General features: G+C 37.4%; 1 protein-coding gene across 1 annotated transcript in view; it reads left to right on the top strand.

Annotated features, from left to right (window-relative positions):
* C1H8orf34 (chromosome 1 C8orf34 homolog) overlaps positions 1-12,701 on the top strand; it is a 161,144-nt gene that overhangs the window by 118,265 nt on the left and 30,178 nt on the right. Inside the window, exons 9-10 of the mRNA XM_063392829.1 lie at positions 7,583-7,668; positions 12,567-12,640. Of these exons, the coding sequence (XP_063248899.1) occupies positions 7,583-7,668; positions 12,567-12,640 (160 nt within the window). The remainder of the gene's footprint in view (positions 1-7,582; positions 7,669-12,566; positions 12,641-12,701) is intronic.

Genomic DNA, 12,701 nt, shown 5'->3' with positions numbered 1-12,701 from the left:
ATATAGCTCTTAAAGACACAAATGCACACTCACACACAAAACTCTTTCACAAGTCCTAGAAAAAAATGGTTCACAGGAGAAGAAAGAGTGTTAAGTCTGAAAAGACTGACAAAGACTGTAATTTTTCTCCTGTGAGATAATGGTTTGAAGCCAGCAGCAGATAAAAGATTGCCATAAGAATGGCCTAATTCCCCATCTTGTAAAAGGATTAGATAATTCAGTCTCTTTATGGATTCCTTACTCTGGGAAATATATTTCCACTTTTGGTTCTCCTCAGAAATAGCTGCAGAGTGTACTTATTTAAAGGCACAAAGACCTGCATTCAGGCATTTTGGAAAGGCAAACAGCACACAAAAAAGATTATTTTGCAGGCTGTGTCAATGTGTACATTTTGCTCAGCAAATGTATATTCTTGTATTACCAGTTTAAAACATTATAACTATTGGTGACTTGGAAACTTTCCACAAAAATCTCCAAGAGTGACTAGAAAATAGTGTGTTTAATTTGCAAAAGGAGAATGAATGTCAACCAAAATCCATTTTTAACTACTGGTTTTATGAATTTTGAAATAATTTGTTGTGTTCTAGTGTTTAAGCACTGAGAAGTAGTGTCCTTAAGAAAGTGAGTACAAACGCAAGAAACAGACTGTGGTTTGAATGGTATTGATGAGAATGAAGTTATTTTTGATTACTGTATCTTAGATCAGAGTGAAACTCAAATAATATAAATGCTGTATATCTCACATGAATAGAATTGTTGGTAGTAACAACATACTCCTGCCTGATGGCCTTGCATCACTTCTTTAAAGTGAATTTAAAGGAATTATAAATCTCTATTGGAAAGCATGCTGGTTGTATCCTTAAGCATATATTCCTGCATTTTTTTCAGAAATTGTATTAAATATCTGTATTTATTCATGTAGTCTTATAGTGTAATATTGTAAATATCTGCCTTCCTAGGTAATATTCTGCAGGATAATCCAGTAATCCTGATACTTTGTTTCTCTTCAATGCAGATGCTTCCTGTATTTTAGTATAGGGTGAAAACAGAAACTATGGCACTGATTCCTCAATATAACAAGGTGACATGCTGCAGAGCTTTTCTATTGTTGTTTCAGAGGTGGCAGTCACTCTCATTGCTCACCAAATTCACAATCCTTTGTTAAAGATCCTCTTCTTATAGATCTAAAGCATTTTTCTTCTACAGTTCAGTGATCTAAAAATCATATAAACTTTTTTTAAATCGAATCTTCGTTAGGAAGGTAGTATGTGAAGCTAAAGCTGATGAGGAATTTTACCAGATAAAGAGTACTTTTGCCTGCATATATTTTTAATAATATTTATTTAATATATTTTTACCATTATAATAACCTGTACTGGAAAACTGATATCTTTGTGTCTCTGTACCTGTGAATACAATAGGATTTTTTTCAGGCACAGTTTTAATATTTTTATATTTGTAAAAGACATTAGTAAAACAAATGGAATAAGTCAGAAATTCTTGGCTTTATATTTAGGTGCTGAAAAAGCTTTGGATTTTACAGCAGTACAAAGGAGTGCAGAATTGTGGAGTCAGTAAGTCAAGGTACATGAGATCAGAATTTGGATCAGTATGTTTGGGAACAAAGAATGAAGTAAACTCACCATATTGTAGGCAAGTCAGGGCAGATGATTATGAAGCTTGAAATACTCTTACTGGTGCTGAGGTTGCTAGGGAAAGGTGCAAGAAAACATTCTGTGTAACCTAAAAGCATGTGGGGCCTTTCAGGACTTTTGTTATCTGATCTCTGTTGCTATAACTTCCCTGGAGTTATGTATTTGTTCTAGGTAACTTATAATTCAGTATTACAGTGCTATCAGAGAAGATGTTAGATGTAGATGTGAAGTTTCAAATTACAGAAAGGAAGCAGATGATTTGAAAGAAGAAAAAAAAGGAGTCAAATAAGTCAAATTTATCCTTCTTGTCTCTGACTAAAATTCCCTTTGGCTGCCAAAGGAACATCATCATGTTATGTATATAATAAGTTTCTTTTGTTAATAAGTTCATGATATTCATTAATCTTAAAAAATATATATTAGAGTTTTTGATCCAAAATAATAGCTACATCATAAAGAAACTATAAATCATGGAAGTATTTGGTAGGTTTTTTTCAAGAGAATAGGTAACCTACTTTGAAATAATTTAAGGAAAATAAGTGATTCAACAAGTCAAAGTCTTCTTAATTAAGTTTCTGATACAAACATGACACTGTTTTTTAGAGAACTTTGTTGTTATGGCCTTAGAAATATGCACCTGCTTTGGCTGATCATGAAAACAACTTTACTGTCTTTTTGCTGAATGATTTAAGGATCCTTTACCAAACTTTCCACTACTTCTCAGCATATTCAGCTAAAAGAAGTCAACTGAGTCTTTAGCAATGCAGATTTTCCAAGTAAAGGCTTGTGTTCAGGAATAATGTTTCACAGAAACTGAAATGTTTTACAGTGTTTATTCAGATTCAACAAAATTTAGCTGACACATGGCAGAGCAGAGAGAATGGCTGGAGCTGCAGTGCTTAGACATGTAATTTCCCCCCTCCTCTTTGAGAGTGCCCTTTACTGTCCTGGAGGAATTTTTCTTCACTACTAAAAAGTCAGCAGAAGCATTTGTATTTTCTTGAAATAGCAGGTTCTCAGGATTTCATCTCAAGTGGAGTTTCAGTTTCTGTTGTTGTTCACCTCTAGGGAACATCTGAATTTGAGCACGGTTATCCAGCTCTAGTTTGCTATGTTTAAAAATAAGAATAAGTCCTTAGCTGTGTACTGGAATTTGAAGGCCAGCCATATGCATAGTAATTATATAACTCTTGCCTGCAGTTGTTTATTTGGAATTAAAGGAGATTTTGTCTAAAAATAAGCCTTCTGCTGGTTCATTTTAGGAAGGAATAGAATGGGGTTTTGGTTATTTAAGTGACATATTTCTGGAAGACTAGGTCAAAATAGCATTAACCTAAATATAATGTTAATTTCTCTGTCTCCAAGTGACAATCACCCTCTGAATTTTATTTGGCTCAGAAATTTCCTCAAGTACAACCTCTGTAATACACTAGCACAAGACTGATTAATACACAATCTTTGAATCAGTAGTCTACGCAAAGAGCAAATACTAGAGAGCATATATCTCACTATGAGGTATCCAAAGCATTTCCATTTTTTGGTTTTAAGAATACTTTATGCCTTTGGCCCTGATGTTAGAAAGTACCTATGCTTGTAATTAGGTCTTTTTTTATTAATCCCATGTCATCCTTGGAAGTATTATGCGAACTATGTTGGTTTTTTTAAATCCTAGTATTCTTCTGTAAGGTCAAATTTACTTTAGTTTCTCTAACTACTGATTTTAAGAATGTCATAGAACAGCAGTGTTGACATAGAGGAGAATCATTATGTATGTATTGTTTAGTGCACTGGAGGAGTTCCCAGATAGGAATATGTCCTACATCCAACCCTGACAGATTGGAATGCTGGGTAGAGAACAACTGTCTGAAATTCAACAAAGAAAATTCAGGGTCCTGCACCTGGGGAAGAATAACCCTACACCAGCACAAGCTGGGGGCTGACCTGCTGGAAAGCTGAGAAGTACCTGGGGGTCCTGGTGGACAACCAGCTGTCCATGAGCCAGCAGTGTGTTCTTCTGGCCAAGAAGGCAAATGGTGTCCTGCGGGTGCGTTAGGAAGGGCATTGCCAGCAGGCTGAGGAAGGTGATTCTAACCCTACTCAGCCCTGGTGAGGCACATCTGGAGTGCTGTGTGCAGCTCTGGCCTCCTCAGGACAAGAGAAACACAGAGCTTTTGGAGCAGGTCCAGTGAAGGGCTACAAAGGGGATGCAGAGACTGGAGCATCTCTCTTATGAGGAATGGCTGAGGGAGCTGGGCCTGTTCAGCCTCAAGAAGAGATGACTGAGAGGGCACCATATCAATGTTCACAAGTGTCTGAAGGGAGGGTTTCAAGAGGCTGGATCCAGGCTCTTCTTGGTGATGCCAAGAAATAGAACAAGAGGCAATAGGCAGAAACAAATGCACAGGAAGTTCCACCTGGACAGGAGGAAGAACTTCTTTAGTGTGCAGGTGACTGTGCACTGGAACAGGTTGCCCAGAGAGGCTGTGGATATCTCCTCACTGGAAATATTCAAGAACCATCTGGATACAAGCCTGTGCTATGTGCTCTGGGATGAGCCTGCTCAAGCAGGGAGGTTGGACCAGATGGCCCACTGTGGTCTCTTCTAGTCTGATCCATTCTGTGAATCTGTGAATCATATTTTTTAAATCATGCCTAGGAGATTCATGCCATGTGATTCCCACATCCACAAGCTTGTTTGTAGTGATAGACCCTGTGTAATGCTTCTGCAATGCATCTATAGAACTTACTCAGAATATCTTTGGTCCTGAAGTCCTTAACTGTTTTCTTGGAAGAAGCCCTACATAATGCATTTTGGAGTCAAAGAAAATGGAAATATTTACCTGTAGGCTGTTTGCTTTTATAGCTTTTTAAGCTCCAACATGCAGCTGGTTAATATACCTGAAACAATGTCCTCTAAGCAAGAAATCACACTAGAAACAGATATGGAAAGAAATGTTGGGTATCAGGTATCAAATTTAGACTCACATTAAAATAATTAACAATGTTTTGGTTAAAAATTGAAGTAGTCCATCAAGTGTTAGTAAGATAGTTGTTTTTAGGTAATTCTTCTAGCCTATGCGTCTTTCTAATCCATGCTTCCTTCTGCTTAAGAGTTTTCAAGTGTTTTCATTTTACTGTGGCAGTGTCTTATGAATAATACTACTTTTGAAGAAAAAACTGTAATGGTTGAAGTACCAGAGTTCTTCTGGCAAGAAATAGTGTTTGTGACTTTTTTGTTGCTTGAATTTCATGAGATTCTCTTCTGATATGAATCTATATGTAAGAAATACAAAATAAAGAAAAATTGAATGTGAAAATAAGGTACAGATATGTCAAACATCCTATTCACCCATCCACCCAATACGCCAGCCATTTCTTTCTACAAAGTAAAATCATAGGAAATAGATTTTCTGATTAGATGCATTGAAAATTTAGAATTTTTTTGTGTGTGTGTTCTTTATGAGGCAACGGACCACTTAAATATCTAAATTCTAGAATAAGAGGAGAATAATTTCAGTTATTCATGTCTGGTTTGGATATGTTGAAGCTCAGAATGGTAATGTTATAGAATCTTGAAAATTCTGATGGGATAAAAGAAGCAGTTCCTACTTCTAGAGATAGTTTGCACATGACTGTAATGTAAGCAGAAAAGGTTGGAATAATTACCCTTTTAGTTAAATATAAGTGAACTACCAACATGGCTGGAGAGAAGAGTATCTCACTTCTGGTTCCTGCAATTTCATGCGTATCTTTCTAAGACTGAATATGTGCTTGCAGTAAATGTGCATATGCATGTAATGAAGGAGGATGGGTGAATTTTATTGCTGTGGAAAATTATGTGATTTTTGAGATTTTTTTTTTGCATAGTTATTTCATTTGCAATTTGTTTTCTCCTTGTTTGAATATCTTTAGGATATGAAGTTGTTTGCTTCTGTTTGACAAGCTAGGCTTTTAAAGAATTGTCAGCTAGTGCATTAGAAACCAGGGTACAGAGCTATAAAGGATTCATAGAAGTAATTTTCAAAATTAGGTTTACAGTTTCTAAGTTTTACATTTTGTTGTCATGAGTTTCATGTTCTATGGATCTGCCACCTTAGATAAGAAATATTATAAATTTACACTAAGCTTTTCATCATAAGTAAATCATTCTAGAGGCAATAAAAGGAGATAAAGTAATTGGGGGAGGGGGTTGTTGGGGAAATGGTTTTGAGGAGTACAAACAGATGACTTAAGATCCATATATATTAGATAACTATGAGTCTTAAAGTGTGGAATTTTGATAGGGCAGATGAGGGGGTTCTACTTGGTTTCAGAGGTTAATTTCAAGCTAAGTATAAAACAGCTTCAGAGAGTGAGAAAACAGAGTGGAAAGAACTTTTTTTCTTCCAAGAGATAAGTTATTTCTTTCCCCAAGGTTTTACTTCAATGCATTTTTATCATTCCTGGGCTTTGCAAAATTGAACTGCATTTTTCTTATTCTTTTCATGTCTGAATAAATTCAAGGTAAGATAACCTTTATGTAAATGGCAGTTATATTGCACTTAGAGCTACAAAGCACTTCTTAAGAGCAGAGTTTGTACTCAGGATTCATAAGAGCCTGGAGAAGGATGGTGGGACTCCTGGGATGCTCATTTGGAAAAACAGATACATTATTTGTATAAATTGCTGTCAAGGCATTGCAGTCAGCGGGTGCAGCGGGAAAGCCTGAAGACAAAGTCTGCCATAATTACTGTATTTTCCTTTTAACAAGTAACAAAGAGGAGGAAATATTCTTGTGTGTAGTTCCCTGTGGTGGGTTAACTTTGGCTAAGGGCCAGTTCCCTACCCAGCCAGTAGGATGACAGGAGAAAATAGGAAGTAAAACCTTTTGGGTTAAGATGAAGATGGGGAAATTGTTTAGCAGTTACTGTAATGGGCAAAGCAGACCTGACTTGGGGAAAATTAGTTTAATTTATTGCCAGTTAAAATAGATTTAGGTGATGAGAAACTAAAAGACAGACATTAAAGCACACTTTTCCTCCTCTCTTTCCTGGGCCCAACTTCACTCCTTCACTTCAGACTCCTGTCCCCACCCACTGAGGAATGGAGGGGAGACAGGGAATGAGGATATGTGGTCAATCCACTACAGGTCCTCTCTGCCCTTCCTTCCTCACCACAGTTTTCAGCTGCTCTAGTGTGGGATCTCCATGGGTACACAGGATGTGTACAGGACTACAGTCCATCCTGGACGTACTCACCTGCCCTGGTGTTGGTCCTCCAGGGGCTACATGGGATATTGCCTCTGGCATTTCACCAGGGTTGTAGGGGAGTATCTGCCCAGAGTTTGGAGCACCATCTCCTTTGACCTTGGTGTGTCCTCTGCTGTTTCCCAGTCTTCCTGTTCCCTGCTCTTCTGCCTGTGTGGTGTTGTGGCTAGCTCTTCCTTAACTATGTTTCCTCCAAGGTGGCACCATTTTGGCTGAATGCTCAGCCATGCCCTGCTGTGGTTCTATTTGGAGCCAGATGGAGCCACCTGTGACTGGCTCAGGGCAGCCCCAGACTCTCCTCACCAAGCCCCAGCCTCTCCTCAGCAAGGCCACACTGCCAACATGTTGGCATGGACATCCAGTACAGTCCTACTCAATTAGAATGTTTTTGAAGGTAGGGAGGGAAGCTTGCTTTTTCACATGCACAAACCCCTCACTTTTGTAAAATAAGACTTACAAAAATGCATAAGCTAGGATTCAGTTGGCTGTTCCTTGGAGGCCAGTTTGGTTACTAGACAGTCCAGGTTATGATTGAACCATGAGTGTGGGCTTTTCAGCAAAGCTGCTCTTTAAATTAGGGCAATGTTGTGAGCAGGGTATGTAGCCAGGGATAATGTTCTTCTGTGTCTTATCCCTTAAATATGATTGCATATGTTTTCACTGCATTTTTCCACAATTTAGATTGCAAGGGGATAATTTGGCAGAAAGGCCAGAAGATGTCTCCATGGTATCTCAGACATCTGAGCCAGCAGTGTCAGACTCTGATGGTAAGTTATATAAATATTTGCTGCTCATTAAAAAAAACCCCAAACATAAACGTCTTGAATTTGAGAGCAGAGGTTATGTCTGTAAAAGATTAAACATTTCCAAGAAAGTGTTCCTGGGCATTTGAACTCAATAATTAACTAGTGGGTTCAAAGACCCACTAACATATTTTTTATCATGGCCAATTAACACTCCAGAATAATTCCTAGGCATATTTTGAGAGGTGCGTTGGGCCAGAATTTGTTCTTAGATTTTGTGTTACCACACTAACATTTAAAACAGCTTAATAGTGTAGGCATGGGCTGTTCATTGCTGCTTTTATGCCAAAGAATGGCCTTTGAAATACTCAATTTATTACTACACATGCATCAGATGATTCAAGTGATTTGCAGTAGAAATAAAGAGTTTATAAAATAACTCTGAAAAACACTTTTTCTCCTCATACAGACATGTTCATATGTTGGGTTAATCTGCAGTCAAGACACTCAGACTTATTTCAATTTCTTCTAAGATTTTTGAAGTGAGTAACACCTGAAATATTGAAAAAGGTACTTCATAAGGGATATCTTTCCAGAGAATGCCCAGATTTCCTATGAAAGATAAAGTTGATGAAGGTTACAGCTGCCACTGTAATGCAGAGAGAAGGAAATAGAGGTTTTTACAGAGAATCTGCAAAGATAAATCTTTCAGTCCGTTCCCCTATTGTTGGGCAGAACCAGCCTAGTCTGCAAATTGTATGTTTTGATTTGCAGTGTGGTCTTCAGCAGCCATGGATAAGTTAGCTATGGTGATCAATTAACACAAAAAACCCCCCAAAAACCACAAACAAACAAACAAAAAACCCAGAAAAACCCAGAATATATATTTTTTAAAATTGTCCTACTCTCTGTCTGCTATCTGATGCTATTGTATGTCCTACTAGGTATCACAGCAACTTGAGCTTTCACTCATGTCTCTTGCCTCATCTGTAAACCAACCGTTAGTAACTAATATGTCTTTAAAGATAAAATTTTCAAACTGGTTTTGTGAGAATGTGTGGTTTCATGCAGTCAAGACATTGGCTTTTCCTTTTATCTGCCATTGATCACTTAATTGAACGAGGTGATAGGAAACTCAGAATCCCAAAACATGTCTTTATGATCTTCATGAAGATTGTCATTAAGAGATGCTCCGGCTGGTGACTTCAATCAAACCCTGTGAAAGGAAGGCAAAATTCTATTGTGAGAGTGCTTCCCAGAAAGGGAGGTGGTGATGGCTTGCTTGAGATGGGTGAGGGAATATGCATGCATGAGATTATTGCAGAAAAAGCAAATAGATAAGAGAGATGTGGGAAAAAGTTCTACAATTCACAAAATATTTATTAACTGATCTCATCCTTCCATTTTCCTTCCTGTGTACCTCTGCTCTTGAAGTGAAAATATGCCCACTTTGCCATGCTGTCTTCTCAAATCACAGACATCAGTGAAATAATTAAGTTTTGCTAAGTGGCAGAGACACCAGGATTAAAGAAGGTGAAACTATCAGAAAGTACTGGAGTACTGGATGCTGTGCAGTATTGGAGCTGGATGTTTCATGGTCACTGAGTAAGGAGCAAAAAAGTGCTATGGCTGTTCGACCTTCAGCCACTTGATGTGCTTTGGAATACTCTGCAGTCAATATGGCTACAGAGAAGATGGAAGATGCTTTCTTTAGAAAACACTACATTCAATAAAGTACAGGGAGTAAAACTTAGGTAGGTGGGGCAATGACATTCATGTTGTTATAAACATCTATCTCATCTCTATGAATATACATGGACCTGTTAGTCATGTAACTAGAAAATAACAAGGCCTCTCGGGCAAAAAGACTGAGGTCAATAGTAAGGTAATTCCAGATTTCTGTCAAGAGGTGCCCTCAGAAATGTTCAGTGTTTCAAAACATATGGTTGGATCTTTTTTCCTAAAATGTTGGCTAGTGCTACACTCGATTTGAAAAGAAACACAGCTGGATTTCACAAGTAGGTACAGACCATAAACAGACACAGAACTCAGGCAACTGCCCATTCTATCAATCTTTCCTATAAATGCAGCATACTATTTGCTCTCTTTGCATCTGATACTTATTTCCAATAAGTATTATGTATGAGAGGACGATAACAAAAACTCATATACTGTTAAAAAACCCTAAGTAATCAAGGCATTTTTGCACTGAATTTTTAGTTGTGTCCTCTTAGAGATACATTACATCATGAAATAGTGACTAGCAGACTTCACTTACCAGGTTTATTTGAATTTATGTTCTGCTGTTATTTATCAGTACCAGTGACCTTAATGAGGGAAAACTGTGCATTGGGAAGTGCTGATGCAAACCATTCATTCAAGAATAAGCAAGAAAGGTGCTGATGCACAACAAAGTTGAGAGTAGCTTTCTTGAGATAATAATCTGTTTCTGTTGTTAGATTTGGAACATCTCTCCTGTGAATTTCAGATGAACTAAACTCAGAAGTAATTGGCAGAACATCTGATCTAACAGCCCTTATAAATAAGCCTCATTTTAAGCAATTCCACCTGCTAAAGTCAATGCAGTAGCTCATGTGGAAAGATCACGTACAGCATCAGACACTATACTGACTCCACTGGCAATCTGGATCTGGTTCTAATTAACTACTACACTGATTTCCCTCTAGTATAATCCTGCTGAATTGGACTGACTTGTTTTGATCTAAGTAGTAAAAATGAGAGGTAGGAATCAGGTCTCAAGGTTGAAGAACACAAGACACTTTAAAGCTGCAGTTTCTTTTCACTGTCCTAAACTATACCTCTCAAAAATGTTTCCCTTTTCCATTAGACCACTTCACAGGAAAGAAATAAGGGAAGAATTTAATAGGTTCTTGGTTTTGATTAGAAACAGCAGCATAGATGACTGCACAGCAAACTTCCCTGTAGATGCCAAGCTTGTCTGGTTTGTCTCTTTGGTCAGTTCTCCACTGAGCCTTGGTCTTGTTCTGTAGAGGTAGATGGGAACAATGGTTGAGGCTTCAAAAGATATGCACTACAATGGGATTGATCCAAAAAAATCTACATCCATCAGCCCCCAGTGTGTTTTTCAGGTTGGTGGGATTGTAGAAGTCATCTACTTCTGTATTTTAGGGGTGGTTTTAGGTATACAGAAATAGTATCACTAAAGGATAATTGTTCATTTAGTCCCAATTTTCTTAAGTACCATAAAACTTTGTTTCACTTATTTCATTCTCTTCTGCTGAAATGTACCTTACCCTTTGAGTGAAGCCATGACATAAGGCAGGAAAAAAAGATATTGTTGCAAATAAAGCTTTTGAAGTCTATGCTGTCTTGTGGAAGTACGTTTAAAATGCAGTAATTATTAGGGAGTAATCTCTTAGTATAGGATAAATGAAAAGTGTAAAACTTCTAAACCACTCCTCAAGTTATCTGATAAAAACTGTTTATTATGTGAGTTTCTTTGCAGTGTATTGTGCAACTCCACATATTTCCGAGGTGTGGGCAAAGACTTGTTTCTTTTGTGACTCTACCTGGAATGATATTGGACCAAAAATGATAGATTCTGTGGTACTATGCCACTGTGGAAATGTGGTGTTTCCTATTTTATTGTGCTATTACATCTACAGCTGTACAGATTATATTGTGGTATATAATACTTAGTTTGCTAAATAAATTTTGCTAAGTTCACATAAATGGTTTATTCCGTATCAAACAGGAGTCACTGGTTTTTATTATTTGCAGTTACCTAGTAGAAACAACAAAAAACTAAAATGTATAGTTTCTACATAGTTGGGTGTTTTGGTTCTGGTTTGTTTATGCTTGTTTGGGGTTCCCCCCCCTTTTAAGTGTCATTATATTAGAAAGTTCAAAAGAGACATTAGGATGTAAAGGAAAAGTTTGGAATTGGGGATGTCCAATAAAAACATGTACATATGAAACACTTGCAGTGTTGTTCTGGATGGAACTGCATGACCAGGGTAAAAAATTAGGGATGCAGATATGTGGGAATTAATATTGAGATCTAGATAAGGCAATGGCAAAAGTGTGGCGTCATCTCTCAATTCCCACACAATCCCCTGAGCACAACTTTGCGTTATTATCACCTCTTCACCCTCCTCACCAATTTGTGTTTGCAGTGAATTGGTAGCCACAGTTGCCACACTGTGTAAGTTCTTCTTTCATGGTAAGTATTGTTGGAGATGTTTACCAAACTAGGTTGTGGAAATGCAAGGACCTCCCTGCCAAGTGTCTGAATAACAGCAGAATGTAGGGAAGATAAGGACATCTTGTTTGGTTAGGCTGATGATGATGCATCTAAGCACCTTAGCAGAGTGTTAGGCAAAGAATGTTATTTGGGAATTTCTTTCTCTGACATGGGCACACAAAATCTGGTTTAAAGAGCAGAGAAAGAGAGATTTTAGACTCCTCACAAAATTCTGTCAGTTTACTAATGTGGCAATATGGGCAAAAATTATACTTGCAAGGCTTCCAAATGTTGTCAAAATTGACCAAATCCTTTTACTTCAGGAATTTTAACTGAATTAATTGAATATATTTTTATTCATTTTATTAAAGCTGGAGATCCACTACTCCCTAAACAGGGTAAACAGTATTTAGTTTAAACAGTAAAGGTAATAAAAAACCTAGATGATACCCTGGCAGCTGAAGGAAGCTTGCTTATCACTCTAGTCCTGTTAGAGACACTGTTCCATGTTGCATTAAGGTTGTGAATTAAAATCAGACATAAATTATAATCCATTGAAGTGTAACTGAAAAGTAGTACATTTACAGTAGCCACATTTACCTTCCCAGCAGTAAATTTTTAGGCATTAAATTTTCAAAGTGACTAATGCTTGTTTGATTAGAGTGATTTACATTTCTCTTGTACCTCTTTGGAACAGCTCAAGTACCTGGGGTTGAAACACTCCCAGAAGATATTAATGAATTTCAGAGTGCTTCTCAAGTGGCAGCATCTGTAAGTACCTTCCCTTATGGGTAATCCTGTAATTTTTAAAATTAGTTTCATAAAAAATAGA

This window comes from Prinia subflava, chromosome 1 (assembly GCF_021018805.1).
Source record: "Prinia subflava isolate CZ2003 ecotype Zambia chromosome 1, Cam_Psub_1.2, whole genome shotgun sequence".
NCBI lineage: Eukaryota > Metazoa > Chordata > Aves > Passeriformes > Cisticolidae > Prinia > Prinia subflava.
This window is presented reverse-complemented; position numbering and strand designations above follow the sequence as displayed.